Source organism: Prorops nasuta, unplaced genomic scaffold (genome assembly GCF_024137725.1).
Source record: "Prorops nasuta isolate Cenicafe-Biocafe unplaced genomic scaffold, Cenicafe_Pnas_1.2 PNAS00015, whole genome shotgun sequence".
Taxonomy (NCBI): Eukaryota; Metazoa; Arthropoda; class Insecta; order Hymenoptera; family Bethylidae; genus Prorops; species Prorops nasuta.
Window position 1 is genome coordinate 106,566 of NW_027116812.1, and position 17,573 is coordinate 124,138.

General features: G+C 35.2%; 3 protein-coding genes across 6 annotated transcripts in view; 1 reads left to right on the forward strand and 2 right to left on the reverse strand.

Annotated features, from left to right (window-relative positions):
• Positions 1–4,328, reverse strand: part of Pkn (serine/threonine-protein kinase N) — a 32,589-nt gene extending 28,261 nt beyond the window's left edge. For 2 of the 3 annotated variants that reach the window (XM_066736760.1, XM_066736759.1), the window contains exons 1-3: positions 3,879–4,323; positions 2,076–2,204; positions 471–672 (exon numbers count right to left, since the gene is read on the reverse strand). In XM_066736760.1, coding sequence (XP_066592857.1) covers positions 471–672; positions 2,076–2,204; positions 3,879–3,986 — 439 coding nt within the window. In that variant the 5' untranslated portion in view covers positions 3,987–4,323. Of the gene's footprint in view, positions 1–470; positions 673–2,075; positions 2,205–3,878 lie in introns of all 3 variants that reach the window. The other variant, XM_066736761.1, reaches the window with a different exon arrangement.
• A 2,349-nt stretch (positions 4,329–6,677) lies between these two features.
• Positions 6,678–10,113, reverse strand: Cog6 (conserved oligomeric Golgi complex subunit 6). The gene is made up of 8 exons (XM_066736232.1): positions 9,824–10,113; positions 9,458–9,732; positions 9,029–9,385; positions 8,726–8,949; positions 7,565–7,956; positions 7,335–7,496; positions 7,101–7,262; positions 6,678–7,032 (listed from the first exon to the last, which is right to left on the reverse strand). Exons 1-8 carry the CDS (start codon positions 9,953–9,955, stop codon positions 6,799–6,801), a joined length of 1,938 nt encoding a protein of 645 aa, XP_066592329.1. The 5' UTR covers positions 9,956–10,113; the 3' UTR covers positions 6,678–6,798.
• Positions 10,114–10,434: 321 nt separating this feature from the next.
• Positions 10,435–16,995, forward strand: U2af50 (U2 small nuclear riboprotein auxiliary factor 50). Of its 2 annotated transcripts, none has more exons than XM_066736348.1 (8): positions 10,435–10,783; positions 11,233–11,462; positions 11,546–11,806; positions 12,049–12,199; positions 12,322–12,377; positions 14,937–15,218; positions 15,302–15,466; positions 15,553–16,995. In XM_066736348.1, the coding sequence occupies exons 1-8, from the start codon at positions 10,762–10,764 to the stop codon at positions 15,682–15,684; spliced, it is 1,299 nt and encodes a 432-aa protein (XP_066592445.1). In that variant the 5' UTR covers positions 10,435–10,761; the 3' UTR covers positions 15,685–16,995. The 2 variants fall into 2 exon arrangements, with proteins under 2 accessions (XP_066592445.1, XP_066592447.1); XM_066736350.1 differs by having other exon boundaries at positions 10,437–10,783; positions 12,049–12,187.
• Positions 16,996–17,573: the final 578 nt, after the last annotated feature.

Genomic DNA, 17,573 nt, shown 5'->3' on the forward strand with positions numbered 1-17,573 from the left:
CGTGTAATTGAATTCGTACAGAATTACTATACCTCAGCGAGGAAGAATAAAAAAAGATTCGAGAGAGAGAGAGAGAGAGAGAGAGAGAGAGAGAGAGAGAGAAAACGGTAATAAAATGAGGGGTTCGCGTGGGAAATGGAATATAGGAAAAGCGAGCAAACGAGATGAAAAGTGATCGATCGTGGATAACGAAGCTCGAGAGTTATATAAAACTCGTTTGAGCGAGGATTGGGTAGATGCTAGTAGAGTGCACAACTGAGATTAGAGAAGAGAGTAGAAAAGACCGGACCAGAGCGGACCGGGCTGGAGAGCCGAAGAGCAGTGATTGGAGGTTAAAGAGGGGGGGAGGTGAGTAGAAGAGAATCGGAGGTTCCGTGCCGGCCGCCGGTCAACGCTGCTGCGCTCGTCTGGCGCGTTAGAGCGAAAACCACTACGACGATGGTATCTGGCTCCTCTAGTCAGTCACTTACCTTGGCCATTGGAGTGATTCTGTTGCGGGGATTGTGGCTGACCCTGCGTCAGGATAATTTGACTCTCGAGTTGCTGCAACTCGGCCTGCAGTTCGTTCAGTTTGCTATTCGCCTTTTTCACGATCGTTGCGACGTGGGAGAGGGCCTTGCGATCGGTCGCCACCTCTCTCAGCTTCTCCGCGCCAGCTTTTATCTTGAGCTCCTATGTATAAATGTAAACAAACAGTAAAAATCTCATTAATCGATATCGCTGGAGCAAAGATTGAAAATTAATATACGAGGCTATAACTCGACGTGGTCTTAACCTGCACGGTTGACTGGACGATGCTGAAGTGCAATTGCGATTTAATCATGAAACGCGTAAATAAATTTATAACAGTGATCGAGTTGATACATTATTCGATCCCACTGGGCATATAGTTTACTAGTTTCTATTATACCTTATAATACCAGCAATAAGACTTTCTTTCTTAATTCTAGCAAGCAACATTGCATTTTCTAATAATTTCCTTTCTCGACGCGAGTATAAATGTTATCGAGACTTGGTTCGGATGATTATCTATCCTCGAGATCCTGAAAGCAATCTGATGGGCTAAAAGAAAAATACACACACGTGTGCGAAGCGTTATAAAATTACGGCTTTCTCAATTAATATAATGTTTAAAAGTATCGTGAAAGCACCGAGATGAAACTCGAGGTAAAACAACACCGAATCTCCTATCGCTTTAATAAAATCTTTTTCAACAATGTCTCTCTCCTCCTACTTTTCCCAAATCTATCGCAGCACCGCGAATGAAACTTAATTAATTTTACCCGCGATAAACGTGACTTTTGTGTAGAAAGTTTTCAGCTAATTTGGTTACAATTAAATATATATAGAACGCTAAACGCTCGGTCCGTGTAATCCCGCGTTTAAACGGCTGTGCACTGGCCTTTTTCTATACGGAAAGAAAAGAAAACTCTAATGGGAAGTTTTATTTGGTACAATCCCACGGATAGGTGTACACAGTTTGCACGGTGTGAGTGATAGACGGAAAATAGAGAGGAAGAGACTGCGAGAGACAATACACATACAAGGGAGAGAGCGAGAGAAAGCGAGAGAGAGTGAGAGGCTACGTTTGTTAGCGTGCTTGGGTCGGTTAGGTCTAACTGCTTGATGGACGAGTAGTTGGGTCAATGTAGGTTAGAATGTGGCGCACAAACTAGAAATACTTCTTTTTATTTTATACATCAACATCTAAACGTTGTACACTCTACAAATTTATTATTATTATCATTATTCATTTACAAGTATAGTTTCATAGAATTTTAGAAATCAAAGTAGCCGAAGAAAATGTTATAAGAGGTGGGGAATGAGGTGTGTGTATGCCACTACAAGAGTGAATTATTTACATTTTTTAGGGTCTTTCTAGTCATTGATATTGTCATGTATATACGTCACGATGATCGAGCATTGCCAGGAAAATTTGGATCGACTTTCACATGCTGTTAATTAACAAAGATATCCAAATAAGAAGCTGAAAAAGGGCAATGAGTGAGATAAAAATGAGAGAGGTATATATATATATATATATATATATAGGGAGGAGTAAAAAAATTGCATACCTTGCGTATTTCTCGTCGTATGTGCTCCCGGAGTTCGTCGAGACGAGCTGGCAAGGGCACCTGGTCACTGCCAGCCACTCCGTACTTGCTTGACAGTTCATAAAGGACAGGATGCCTAATATAATCACCCTGAAATAGATTTTAACGCTGATCACTACTTATGTCTTTTAATACGAGTGTTTAAATTTTTATCGCTAATAACTTTATAATATACATATATATGATTGTACAACTTTAGCCGCTGTGCAGGATTAAACTTGTTTCATAAACATAAATTACTCGCGTACTCTTCTTATTTCCATAGTTTACTAGCCCCGTTTCGACCAAGAAAAATATCGTTCAGACGTATAAATGAAATTTTAAAGGAAAATGAATAAATGTCGTAGCTCGGTTGACCGGAAACCGCTCCAAGTTGACTGCGGATGTACAAACTACTATGGTTTTTGAAAAACGGATATGAGACTTGATCGAGCGTGATCTACAAAGCGAGAAAAGTATCAATAGCAAAAATCTTGTTAGTGTTAATAGGTGAACATTTTTTATCAATAGTCGATGGTGATGGACTAGCTACTGTTAAACGTTATCAGGACTATCAATAATACTTTTCTAATTTCCACAGTTAATTAGTCTCGTCTCAATGAAGAAAACCATAATTGAAACATAGAAATTAAGTTTTAAAGGAAAATGTGAAGGAGACTTGTAGCTCGGTTCACCGGAAACCGCTCCAAGTTGACTACGGATGTATAAGCTACTATATAGCTATTGAGAAACGGATATAGGACTTGATCGAGTGTGATTCATAAAGCGACAAAAGTATCAATATCAAATCTTATTGGTGTTAGTACACGAAAATTTCTTATTAATAGACAACGGTGAAACAACGATAGCAGATTAGCTAACTATTAACCTTCATCAAGACTATCAATAGAATTTCTATGAACACTCAATGGAAATAAATCTGTTTACAAAAGAGATTAACGACGCTCCAAACTACTGGTGAGTCATATTCGCTCGAACGACACGTAAGTCATTTTGCAATTAATTTCCAAGTTCATTCATTCGTCGAATATCTGTATTGTTGCTTATTATTGAATCGATACAAGTTTGCACGAGTCTCTGTTTGTCTTTCCACCACGTACCTGTGACAGATATCATACAAGGAGCGATACAATTCTATAAACATTGTGGTGTTGACAATAAGGGTCTCGGTACACGCTGAGATAAAAAATTATTTTATTCAAATCAAACTATATGCTTTTCCTTATGTCGTAAATTAATAAACGACCTGACGTTTTTCCTTCTCATAACAACTTTAAGTACAGATATTTTCTAACCGTAACGACTAAAATGCGAAGAATACTTCTGGGAACGAGACTAATGTTCCAATGATATGACATTCACTCGTCCACTCTCTGTATTATTCAAAGTTTGCACAAGTTTTTCTCTGTTTATTGTTTTTATGATGTACCTGGGACACATACAATACAAGAAAGGATATAATTCCATAAACATTGTACGTGGTGTTGACAAGGGTCTCGGTACACGAATTTGACCAAAATACGCTTCTCTTTTCTTGGTAAATTAATAAACGACATGAGATGTTTTTTTTTCTCTCGGTAACTTTATAGACATTTCCAGCTGTAATGACTAAACTGTGAAGAATACTTCGGGGAACGAGAGTAATACTCCAATGATATAACATTCATTTGTCAAATCTCGGTATTATTGTTTATTATTGAATCGATCAAAACTTGGACAAGTGCCTGTTTGTTGTTGTTTTCATGATCTACCTGCGACACATACCATACAAGGAGCGATACAATTCCATAAACATTGTGGCGTTGACAAGGGCCTTGGTACGAATTTGACCAAACTACGCTTTTCCTTCCTTCGCAAATTAATAAACGACATGATGTTTTTTCTTCTCTCGGCAACTTTACAGATATTTTCCAGCAATAACGACGAAAATGCGAAGAATACTTCGGGGAACGAGACTGATGTTCCGATGATGTAATTTTAAACCTTCGTAGGCGTTTGACTTGTCCTCAAGATTCACAGTTCGGAAAGAGAAAACGTCTTATTTTCGCGTTGTACGAGAAAATTAGGTGCGCGAGCACTCATAATGCACTATTAACTTTTTAAAATTGTAAGGAACACACGGAAAAAAATCCTGGCCACTCTAATCCTGATGAAAGGCCCAGTTTGTTCTTACAGATACGCGATACGTCGGTTAAATTTCAGAGACAAACTAAGTTTGAGTAGAATGCCGATATCGTTATCTCTTATCAGACGGCACGATAACAGCGATTCTCAACTGCGAAAAGGCCTAGGGTGTTTCTATAATTACAAATGACAACAATCCTACACGCGGCAAGTATATAGTATCAACCGATCGTATACGATAATTCCCCCTCTTTTTATTTCTTATTTTCTCTTATAGTATATCCATGCACGAGGTATATAGAGGAAAAACATGCGATTGCATGATTAAGGAGAGTTTATTTTATAGCTTTTTATCACACGACAAGTACCGGCAAAATATCAATTATTTTACCAACGAGATTTCTGCTTTGATAATATTTTAATGTTTCTACCAGTCGGTTCAAAAAAAATATTATTATGTATAAGTAGGGTCCGGGCAAACATGCTTTACACAAATTGCACCAAGTAGCTTCAGACCAACGAACAAGAAATCATGACTAAGTAAGAAAGTGGGTGGTACTGAAATGAATAATCCAAACGTCATTAGAAATGAAAGAGCCGAAAAATCCATTTTGAACTAATTAATTCTTCTACCCTTTGATATTTAAATATAGTTTAAGTACGAGAGATTAAAAAAATAGAAGAATAATTTGTCAGAGAAGAAAATAGTTGAGATATAAATCACGCGGTCTCTAAATACCTATACTTATTTGGGTATATCACTTGCCGAAAATACAGAGACGTTCTTCGGTATAGGAAATAGAACTCAAGATCAACATCGTAACGTACGAGGCCCCATCAAAACGTTTTATTTTTAGATTACGCGCCGTACCGTATAAAACATCCGTTTGCAAATTATGAAACCATTCGCGTAGGCAGTCGACAACGGCATCAATCGTAATGATTACGATGAATCAAAAAGAAATAAATCATAGGAGAGACGCGAGATATTTTTATAATATAACTGTGTCGCGAGTGAAATGAATGGATACTATAGAGTCCGTGGAAGAATATTATGGTTTGACGGACAGAAGGGCAGAAATCAATGGCAACACTGTACATGCGAGAAGTACGTTGCTGTATGACGTATGAATAATTAATAAATATACGACAAGGCGATGGAAGAAATTACGAGAAAGTTTCAAGGGTAAATAGCAATTGAAGCGCGGGCATCTGTCAAGTCCATAATTGGAACGTAGCACGCACAGTCGAAAATGGTTTCGCGTTTGATGTGAAAGTTTGGGACGAGAACCGGTGGCTCCTTGATTATATCTTGGCTGCTTGGGATTTCCTGTAGCACAGATTCCACGCTCTTCTAACGACGTCGTTAATAAGCGATGTTGCCGCCGGTAATGGTGTTTTCGCCTACTCCGCCTATAGTAGTATTCTTTTCGAATCCGTTCAGATCGGCGCTGAGCCCTACGACCGATGCCTGTTTCCGCCTCGCTGCTCCGTTGCCAATGCTGTCAGGGAATTCCACTTGTTGGTTGGTTGAATAGCAGAGGAGCAGGTGCTGTACTCCCGAACATATACAAGCCCGTATTTTTGTTTGCATTGTATCTACTCAAACTGAAAGTCTTCGGAACGACAGCTTTAATTTTGATCCAACGAAACGAGGAATCGAGATTGAAAGGGCTGATCGTGCGCTGGCGGAAACAGTGGCGATTTATTGCTAAGAGAGTAGATCGGTAGGCTTAAAAACAGAACACCGGGAAGGGAGCTATCCAAGGCTACGGTAAAGGCTTTTGATCGAAAACCTTGAATAATTACGATGCTCGAGAAGGAAGATCCGAACCAATGGATAAACGTATCAAGGAGCTGCCAAAGAAAAGTTGAAAGGACCTGCAACTCACCTGATAATAACTCGACTCCGCCATTTTGACCACCACTGTACAGTATACTCCACTCACGCACTGCCTTCTATCCGTCCTTTGTGCACGATTTAACCAAGTCCATTGTGTGTTTACACGCGCAGCTAACGAGCTTTTAAATCTCGTTCTTTAACATGTTATGTTTCACGATATGCCACGCATGTCCAAATTTCCCCTCGGGTTGATTGTGAATACGCGAACCGATTTGAGTCAACACAACGTTGCCACTACCGAATGAAAGACGCGCGACTCGCAAATAAAACTCAGATGCAACCGCATTCCTCCACACTAAGCTAAAGACTGACTGACGGGATACACGGATTACGGAATACGGACGACCCCGAAAGGCGCGCGCATCTACTCTCCTCTCGGCAGCCATTACCACCTAACCGATCCGTCCAATAAACATCCGGTACAGCTTAGCCACTCCAATCACTGACCAATCACTTACCCTCGCAATTTGCTACATTAATTTAACTTTATACTTCATTATTTATAAGTTTTAATTTATAATCAGAAGGCCTTCTCGTAATGGTGATCATTCGTATCATAAGTTTATTTCAAAATATTCCTATATACAATTTTAAATATTATGGAAGTACGATAATTCCTTTATGTAGAATTATAATATTGATGGAGCTTTACATTAATTAATGTAGCATTAGTGCTTTTAATAGTTCATCGGGAGTTCTTGAAAATAAAGCACTTGGATTTTGATATAAATTTTTTGGATCAAAGCAAGCTTCGTACAACTGCTTGTAAATAGCCCCAATTACTTCAAATGATCTCTTTTGCGTTGTTTCGCGATGACTGCCGCTTTGCAGTAAACTGATTTGCGGTAAAAGAAGAACATCCGGCATAATCAGAAAGCCTTCTAGTTTATTCTAAGAATAAAGAAATAAGAGTGATAATTGCTTTTCTATTTAAGTGATAGTTTAGTAAAATAATTTACCGTAAATTCTTTGACGCTTAACGAATCCATGCCAGGTATAGAAGACAACGGTCCTTGCTCACGGCCCTGTAAAATAGTATATATGGAACCAAGATTTAAATTTGCAACCAGTGAGCTTGCTTGTTCCGATGTAAGTGTATCAATTTGCGCATCAGATTGGGCCTAAAAGCAGACGAGAAATCTAATAAAAATATGTTTTACTAGATAATATGATAGCTTTATATATAAATATACCTGCAGTCTTTCTAATCTTTGGTCCATATATTCATACAAAGCTAATGTTGACTGTATTTGATGCATACAATTTAATAAATAAACAGCCATATCGATTGTTGGTAATCTGGATGCTGTTTCATTAATCTCTTGTAATAAAGGATCTACAATGCACGACACGATCTAAAATATTGTTTAAATTACAATATTTCAAAATAATGAATATATAAAATCATTCTATGCTTACTTACTTGTAACATATCCCTTTCTCTATCATCAGCAATACTTGCTACAGATAAAATTTCATTGAGCAATGACAGAAGCCTTGAAACAGATGGAGCAGGAACCAAATCATTTCCTGGTGGTTCTGCTCGATCTCCAAGAGCTATTCTCGTTTCTCTCTGTAGTCTACTTAAGAAGCTCTTCTCACTTAGTAGAAGCAAATCAGCCAAAGTAGAACCTAGAATGCTGTCAGGTATAACTTGTTGAATTATTGCTTTGTAAAATCTAATAAGTGTCGCAACTGAATAGAGGACTGTTGCTGGGGCGTCTGTCATTACGACATTTTCAATCCTTGATTGTAGTGGATGACACAATCCTTCCGTTATATTATTTAGTGCTTGTTTAATTTGATCCGATATATCTGCAATATTTTCATTACATTAGCTTTTTAGTGGCGGGGGTGGCCGATATATATCGACCAACTACAAGTTGGAAAAAAGAATTAGCATCAAATGTGTTCCAGGATTAAAGTTTATGAAGAATTATATTAAAAAATATTATTTATCGAAATTTTTATAAAAGTGCACCCTTGTAAAACATGTAGCACTTAATTTTATCTACTATGATGTGGTTTTAATAGTCTAAACAATTCTTTAAACTTTTTCACCTTAGTTTTTACTTTGTGAAGCGGACTGATCGATATATCGACGAACAGTCGGGTTAGCGAATACAAGATATTCGTTACATTTATAGCTAATTTTCGCTTGAAGTATGAAATCGATTTTCATTTAGAATTAACCGCTATTAAAAGATAGTATACTCTCTTGGACGTATTATATTGCGCCGTCAGCACATACTATTTCCATAAGGCTACAAACGACTATTCTCGCCTAGTGCAATTTCACAGACGTATTATCTCGCAACGCAATACAGTTTATGTAATGCCTGCTTCTATCAACAGTTAAACAAGAACTGATTGAAATAACTTATGCAATGTTCATTCATTAAAGACAGTGAAATTTTAGTTTGTGTTATAAATAATACGACATTTTAAAGCAAAACAAAAATAGCGTCTTTATGTCTGCAGCTTTAGAGCAAATTTTTTAAGCGTCGCTGCATAACACGTCTAAGAGCGCGCGAAATCGTCAATATATATAAATGTTTTTACTTGCACTTATCAAAGATCATACCTGCTTTATTGCATTTTTTGACTAAGGTCAAAATGTTTTCTTTTTCTACTGGAATTGCCTGGTGAAGCCAAGCAAGCATATCTCCAACATATCGTTTTGGATCATTTGAATGCATTTCAATAGGATTAGGCATTCCCTTTATTCCTTCACCTAATGTTAATGCATCTATAAAAGAGCTAATTAATAAAGACCTTCTGGAAGAACAGTATTCATCTATGATATATCTGAAAATGAAAATAGTTAAGTCCTTAGTCATTAATACAATTGAATGTAAAGAAACATATCACAATTAAAGTTGTTTACTTGAATAAAACTGGCCTGTCTTGTAATTTATTCATAGCTTTAATAAGCAACGGTACTAATAATTCATCTTCTATTTGTTTACAATGAGTTTGGGTCCATCGATATAACCTTTCAAGGGCTGACTCTTGAAGCAATGTCATTCTTTGCATAATATCTAAGCCTAAAGTTTGATAACCAGACTGCATTAAAACTCTACAATTACTATGAATTTCTTGAACACGATTTACTACAGTAAAAAATTCTTCAGTTATAGGTGACTCTCTTGAAGTTCCATGTAATGTAGCTATCTCATTTGAGGTTAATTGAAAACATTTTATAAAAGCATTTGCCACATCTTGCTGCATTGATAGTATTTGACTAGAATAAACATTATTCAGATAAATTGAATAATACATTCATTATAATTGAATATATGTTATTGTTTTTTACCTTTCATTCTGCAGCTTTGCAGTTTGATCAATTAGTTGTAGTATTTGGGTTTTGGTACCTTGTAATTTATTAGTCATAGATTGAACTGAATTATTCATTGTTAAAACATTATCGTAAATAAAATCTAACGAGTTTTTAACTTCTCTAAAAGCAGATAAAAATTCTTCATTTATAGCTAAGCTCCTCCTTTCTATTTTACTTCTTAAATTTCTTCTTGCATTTAATGTATTTTCAGTAAAAAAAGTTGAAAGCTCTTTCAGTGCCTCTAATGTTTCCTGTAATAAAAAGAGTAATATTAAACAATATATTTAATACTCGTATGATTATAATAAATTTGTAAAATTATTTATAAAAATTACAAATTACTTTATCATGTTCGATTCTTGATTCAAGTAACTTATTGACTCTTTTAACTAACGTGGAATTAATATTCTTTTCGGTCATTTTAGCAATTAAAATTTCCACATCAGATAAATTTGTACCAATTTGTACATACATATAACCTTTTAATGTCTGCTGACAATGGTTGCATTCAGGGCATTCAGTAGAGACAAATGTTGAGGGAGCGGTGTATGTTATTAGCTATTACTCTTAGATCCTATAATTTTATCCAATAGAAGTAGAAGTTTAAAAAGAATTACTCAACAGTTCCGCAACTGTTGTCTCTACTGAATGCAACCATTGTTCTGCACCTGGGTCCATTTGTCCACTAATGGGATAAGGCCGAAAAATTAATCAACTAATCATATCGCGTATTTTATTTAATGGCTGAATCGGGTTGAAGTCGGTTGGATGCACTTTAAGTATGCTATATTTTACGTAACATATAATATAGCATATTTAATTTATTCCAGTTTGATCAAGGCTTATGAGATCGGGGTGACATAGGGACTGGGCCTAAACCTTGCTCGAAATCTGTAATTTATGTTACACGCGGTATGTCATAGCATTCGAGACTTTTATCAGCTTTTTTGGGCATTTTTCACTCAAGGCAAAAGACGTTCGTAATATATAATACCTGTCACATATGAGCTATTGTATAATGAGCGTTTTGGACCTCATGTGGACAGTGGAACGCACCTTCAAATGGTCGTCCGACTCCGACCTATGTATATTATACTGTACGGAGTGTACGGCCACAACGCCATCATACATACCATACTCGCGCCATTTCAGAGCACAGCTCACGCCTTTACGGTTCACGACTTAGCGGCTTTCTTATTGCGGTTGACGTTTGGAAATCTTCTAAATTTGTCATTTTACCTTCAATATTATATTTAAAGAGTATATTGTTTATATAAGACATGGGCGAAGACTTCAATGGCGGTGAGTATTTCAGTTAAATGAATCTTGGTAGTTTTAATCTCCCTATTCTAGTTGTCTGCAGGCATACTGCTTCATAACAATGTAATGGCCGATCTAAAATGAAATCTGTGAAAGCCAAGGAAGCTACAAGCGTTCTGATAGTACAGCTTAATATTACGTAAAAATGAATTCTTTTCCTAATTGAAAAGTTGATATCACTGACTTGCTTTCTTTTTTCTTTTGGTATTTATAATATCTGACCAAACTTTTTACTGCTATTTGTTCTATTAGAAATAAAAAGTTATAATTATTTATTTTTAAAAATATGAAAAAACCTTGAATTAAAAGTATAAGCTTAGTTGTTACTAAGTTATTTTTGATCATGTTTGATTTCACAGAGCACAAAGTTGAACATTTTCTCTCATGTACATTTAATAACAATCTTACTTTATTATTCCATTCCTTGACAGATCGTGAACGACAAGATAGGGACAAGGATAGGGATAGGGATAGGGATCGTGATAGGAGACATAGATCTCGAAGTAGAGATCGTAGGAAGAGGTCACGTTCAAGATCTAAAGATCGTAGAGACAGAAAACGAAGTGGTTCTCCAAAGAAGAGTCGTAGTTCAAGAAGAAGAAAACCATCGCTTTATTGGGATGTGCCTCCTCCTGGCTTTGAACATATTACTCCTTTACAAGTAAGGTTATTTTATAAATTAAAAGCTTTCTATATAATTATTAAATATATGTTTTTACACTTCACAATTGTTTATATAAATAGTACAAAGCAATGCAGGCTGCTGGACAAATTCCAGCAAATATCGTAGCAGACACTCCACAAGCAGCTGTGCCAGTAGTAGGCAGTACAATAACCCGTCAAGCTAGAAGGCTTTATGTAGGAAATATACCTTTTGGTGTAACAGAAGAAGAAATGATGGAATTTTTTAACCAACAAATGCACTTATCTGGACTTGCTCAAGCTGCTGGAAACCCAGTTCTTGCATGTCAAATCAATTTAGATAAGAACTTCGCATTCTTGGAGGTATTTGTTTTTCTTTACCTACAAAATTTTATATGTGGTTTTAAATTTTATCCAACGGCACTCTTTATATTCTTTGTACATTTTATTCATTTTTCTAATGTATAAACTCCTGAAAAAAATAGATATCCATATATAGAAAACTTCAGAGAAAATATAAAGTACAACTATAAGGGATAGCTTGTTAAATCTTTAAGATAGTAGATAATAAGTCATTTTGTTAGTAATTTCCTACTTTTTTACAGTTCCGTTCAATAGATGAAACTACACAGGCAATGGCGTTTGATGGTATTAATTTTAAGGGACAAAGTTTAAAAATAAGACGGCCACATGACTACCAACCTATGCCAGGAATGACTGATAATCCAAGCATGAACGTGCCAGGTACGGTTCCTGGTATGTTTTACACATACTTTTCATATAACCTTTTGTTAGTCTTTTCTTTAATTTGATCAATTTTATGATATCTAGAAACCTCTAATATTCGAAAATGTAATATTTTCTACATTTAATTTCAGATTCACCACACAAGATCTTCATTGGTGGCTTACCTAATTACTTAAATGAAGAACAGGTATGTCAGATATCACAAATTATTTCAATCGTATTTATCTTTACACCTTCAAATGCAGTTTTTTCTTATTAATGTCTGTTTAATGATGATAGTAACTTCTCAGATTGATTAACGACCAAATTTCATAAAGAATGCTATTCCTAAGAAGCTGTCAATGACTAAAAAAGTTAAAGAAAAGACTGTATTTCTTAACATTAGAATGCGTTGCTAAAGAATTTCTTACAAACCAAGCTATTCTTAGGCATCGTGATTTGAAAGAAATCTTAAATTATAAATAGGTATTTAGCTACTTAGCGGGATATAACCAACTACGATGAACCAGAATTCGTTAGAGGTATGTATGTCCATCCATTGGATTTCAACGTCGAATAGGGGTTTAGCTAGACAGGTTATTCCAACAGCTTAAAAGATATTAATCCACCAATTGAACATTTATGAAAAAGTGTCAATTTATATGATTCAATAAGAAGTAACGGAAAATGCTTTTCGTTATAGAGCGATAGCTAGGATGTAGATAGATTTGACAGAAATCGTTAGAAGACGTTACAGCACCTTAGCAGGAAACTGTCGCAGCAAAAATTCTTAGCCTTTCTAGGCACATCTGGAATCCTGGCCAAGGGAATACAAGTTTCTTATTCGAATCATTTAGGTTTTGGGTGATTTTAGGAAAAAGCGAAGAGGGAGGGACGAAGAACGAATTGCGTAGGCTACCGAGGTTCTGGAATGTGTTATCACTTTTGCACAGAATTGTATAAACATTTTTCAAGAGATTACTAGCACATTTTACGCGACAAGAATATAAAAAAAAATTTGAGCAAAAAGACAGTGAAAGGTATACTTTTGATTATGTTGTTTAAGCCAATCGAGAAAAAATCACGTTCTAGACTTTTTGTATCGATTGGTCAGTTGAATAATCAAATTTATAGCTGTAAATGAGTTAAACGATAATAACTAAATTTGGACCATGTTCAGCAATGTTTAAGAAATCTTTACAGAGCCGTCCATTCTTGCGCAGTATTTGTTTCGCAGGAACAATGAATTTTCATAGGTCTTCGAGAAGAACAAACCAAACGAAAAAAAAAAAGATTGAATGAATGAAAAAAACGAATGAGCCAACATCGTGTATAAAATTGGGATTTGTATATAGGGTGAGATTACAGGGTCAACACATAATCATTTATGTGCATCTGGTAACAGCTCCAAGTCTTCGGGTATCCAATTATTTTCAGGAATATTACTTTTCCTTGCAGCTGGTTTTATTTACAGGCTTTTACAGGCTTTTACAGCTCTTCCTCTTCGTATTATTCTAGTTTTCAGGACTTGCGCTAACGCGAAAGTTTATACATCAATGTATTTGAGCACAATTAACGTGCATTTGTGCAAATGAGAAAACAGGGAAATAACAGCAATAGCATCGGATGTGTAGCAGTACTTCTTAAATCCTATGGAAAGAAAGAAAGGAAAAGCGTTAGCAATGAAAAAGTAAAATATGTTCAAAGTAAACTGTGGACTGATACCAGTGCCCTTTCTCCCCATTTCTTAGCTTAGGGTCGCGCTGAACAAAAGAATTTACTTACCACTACCACTACTTCTACCACTACTTCTACCACTACTTCTACCACTACTACTACTACCGAACATGACAAAAAAGCACACTGCCTGGAGAGAGGCTAGTCCTGTCCCTCGAGGCAAGTACTTATCTCATTTTCATGCCGTACAATGGGCTTTGCGCGCATTTTCCAGTCCCTTTCCCGCGGAACTACTTGGCTATCCAGGTGATAATGCGTCAGGTGCGTCTTCTTCCTCGAATCGAAATTTGTAGACAAAAGTATGTTGCTCTCTTTTTCACTCGCTATCTCCTTTCTTTCCTCATTTTTTCTCCCTTTGAATAATCATTCCTTCCTGTCTATCAGTTTCTTGACTTTTCCTCCAATTTCACACTTTTCCTATTTTTTAAACTTGTTTCAACGACTTAGCCGCTTAAAAACACTAGTTACAAACACCTAACAAAATTTTTCACTCTCACGATTCTCAGTTATAAAAAAAAAGACCAGATAGTGTTTGGTTTGTTTGTTTCTTTCTGTAAAATGCAACATACTTTTTTACTTTTCTTTGATTTCATAGATGCCATGCTTCTCTAAAATTCAGGTAAGTAAAATTTACATTATTGTCTTAGCCAGCTAATAAAAAATTATAGCAATGGAGACAAATCACAGGAGAGACAAGGAGATGGATGAATGCTGCCGTGAGATACATAAAGAATAATTAAAAACAATCAATTTTTATTTTTAAAGTATACAAAGCAGTTACAAATTGTCAATCAAATAATTGTACTGTATTTGTCTACTTTAATACTAAAAATTCATTAATACAACTTGCATCAAATTCATTTCTACAAGCCAAATACAGTACACTAAAAATATAAAGAATATTAAATCAATATTGCCTTTTAACTCAGGTGTAAATCAAAAGATCGCATATTATAACAGTAAAAGTGTGCTGTTTTGGTTTTAGTTATTAGTTAAAATGCAAACGACTAATGGTTGATGTGTAACACAGGTGAAGGAGCTACTGATGAGCTTTGGACAATTGAGAGCTTTCAATCTCGTAAAGGATTCAGCAACTGGATTGTCAAAGGGTTATGCGTTTTGCGAGTATGTTGATGTGTCCATGACGGACCAAGCAATTGCTGGACTTAATGGAATGCAGCTAGGAGACAAAAAGCTCATTGTACAACGAGCCAGCGTCGGGGCTAAGAATCCTATGATTGGCGCTCAAGCACCCGTTCAAATTCAAGTGCCTGGATTATCCATGGTGGGCACAAGTGGACCAGCAACAGAGGTACTGAATTTTATAATCTTTTCTATGAGAGTTTCAAACTATTATGGTGCAATTAAAACATTTTTACAATTTCTCCCCAATAGGTTCTGTGTCTTCTAAATATGGTAACCCCTGAGGAGTTAATGGAGGAAGAAGAATACGAAGACATTTTGGAAGATATCAAAGAAGAATGTAACAAGTATGGAGTCGTACGATCTGTAGAAATTCCACGACCTATTGAAGGAGTTGATGTGCCAGGATGTGGAAAAGTATAACTATATATTACTTATATTTTCTTATCCTGTTTAATTTGGCAGCTTTGCGTACTAGTGTTAATTTTTATTTTTCATTACAGGTATTTGTTGAATTTAATAGTGTAATTGACTGTCAAAAAGCACAGCAAACTTTAACTGGACGGAAGTTTAATAATCGAGTAGTGGTTACGTCGTACTTTGATCCTGATAAATATCACCGGAGAGAATTTTAATCGATTTTCAACTAAAATGATTTCATTATAATTGTAAAAAAGTGCATCAATTAATTAGGACACATCTGGTCCCTCAATTATAATTATATATGATTATAAGTGATGGAAAAAATACATTTTTTATTCACTAAGCAATATACAATGAAAATCCAGTGCTATCGGTGCATGTGTATTTATGAATTTATGAAATATGTATTGTAACACGAAATTGCTTTGCAAATTTTTGGAGCTCCACGCTGCTGATAGTTTAAACGCTTAGAAAACATACACATTTACACTTGCAAATGTGTCTAACATAAAAACTGACGTGATCATATAGGAGTTGAGAAGAATGTATACCTTATCTATACATTTTTAATTGCGTATAGGGTATCCCAGCAAGTGTAACCATTTAAAAGATCTATTTTCATTAATGATAGAAAAAATGATATAGAAAAATCTTATACAATTTAAAGAAGCGCTAACAATTAAGGAAAACAAACATGCTCAAGATCACGGCCTTTATTTAGATTTCAAGGTCATTGATGTTTTTCTTAATAGGACTGTTTATAATTCTATTACGTTTTCTTTTAGCTAATCTCATCAATTTCACATACCACCATTTTAATCTAACCTTAAATTTAGCTGTTTACGAGATATTTGGATTAGTAATTATAGGTATGTGAGCGAATATGCGTAAAATATGTAGCAAAAGCATACACTACTTCAGTTAAATCAACACTTATATGCACTTTGAAATCCAACTACTTCGTAAATATCTGGGTTCGAAAGCATTTAATTATAGAATTTTTGAAAACTCTTAAAATTGCACAAAAATGTGCAATAAAAAGAGGGAGTTCCATTTAAAAAAGGTCAATGACCTTAAAATGTAAAAAACGGTGACCTAGTGTATATTTTCTTTACGTAATTATAAGCATCTATTTTAATTATGTAAGAGTTTGTCCTGTATCATTTATTCTATCATTAATACCAACAAGGATATTTTAGATAGTTATATCTGCTGGGACACCCTGTATAAATTATTTCTTTATTTTCTATTGAATGCAACAATTTGATAATTTTTGACAATGGTATTAAATTAAATATTACTATCAGCTAAGCAGTTAAAAAAACATATATTTGTTATATTAAAGTAGTCCTAAAAAAGAGCATCGTGAAAATGTTTATACAGAACTCGGAACTTTATGAAATATATACTTCGCTGTAAAATTGCATTACACTTATACCCGATGAGTCATATTATTTATTTTGTTTAATTTCTTTGTATAAAATATTTAATTTCTATTTTGTTTATAAATAACATTAGATTAAGGGTCATTTTGCATAGCGGGTGTGTATGAATGCACAGGTGCTGATACGTATTCTGCATCGATTATAAACTTGTTTAGTAACAGGTAAAGTCCACCACCAAGAAGTAGCATACCCAATCCTGTCATCAGTACTATGGACCAAGCAGGAATTGCTGTGCCTCCTATTAATGATGTTTAAAATTAAAAAAGTATTTGGAAAATAACTTACTTAAAACTATAAGATTTTTAACTTACGGTAGTAACGTCTATTTATAGTTTTCCTGCCCCGTAAAATTTTCCGTCGTCCTTCCGCTTCGTCAACAAAAATTCCCGTGATTACTGATTCAAAAATTGAATAAAAAATTATATTAAAAAAAAAGGCAAAAAAATGTAACAGCACAACAAAATGGGAGGGGCATTGGTTGAAAAACTGGACGGTTTTGATAAAATAAGATCAGAAAGTATGTGAAAACCTGAGTGTACTCACGGAGAATGACGGCGCTGTAGAATATGAACGATTTGAAATGCATCTTTGCCCCAAAATTGATATTTATTTATTAAAAACTTATTCAACAGTGGGTAGTACTATTTAAGACCAAC

Excerpts from the sequence above, each read along its gene's own strand:
- Cog6 (XM_066736232.1), bottom strand. The coding sequence starts at position 9,955 with ATGTATGTACAAATTGGTACAAATTTATCTGATGTGGAAATTTTAATT. Across the intron at positions 7,957-8,725 it reads CAAAAAATGCAATAAAGCAG|ATATATCGGATCAAATTAAA; the intron begins GTATGATCTTTG and ends AAAATATTGCAG. Across the intron at positions 7,263-7,334 it reads AAAGATTAGAAAGACTGCAG|GCCCAATCTGATGCGCAAAT; the intron begins GTATATTTATAT and ends GTCTGCTTTTAG.
- U2af50 (XM_066736348.1), top strand. The coding sequence starts at position 10,762 with ATGGGCGAAGACTTCAATGGCG. Across the intron at positions 10,784-11,232 it reads GGGCGAAGACTTCAATGGCG|ATCGTGAACGACAAGATAGG; the intron begins GTGAGTATTTCA and ends ATTCCTTGACAG. Across the intron at positions 12,378-14,936 it reads ATTACTTAAATGAAGAACAG|GTGAAGGAGCTACTGATGAG; the intron begins GTATGTCAGATA and ends TGTGTAACACAG.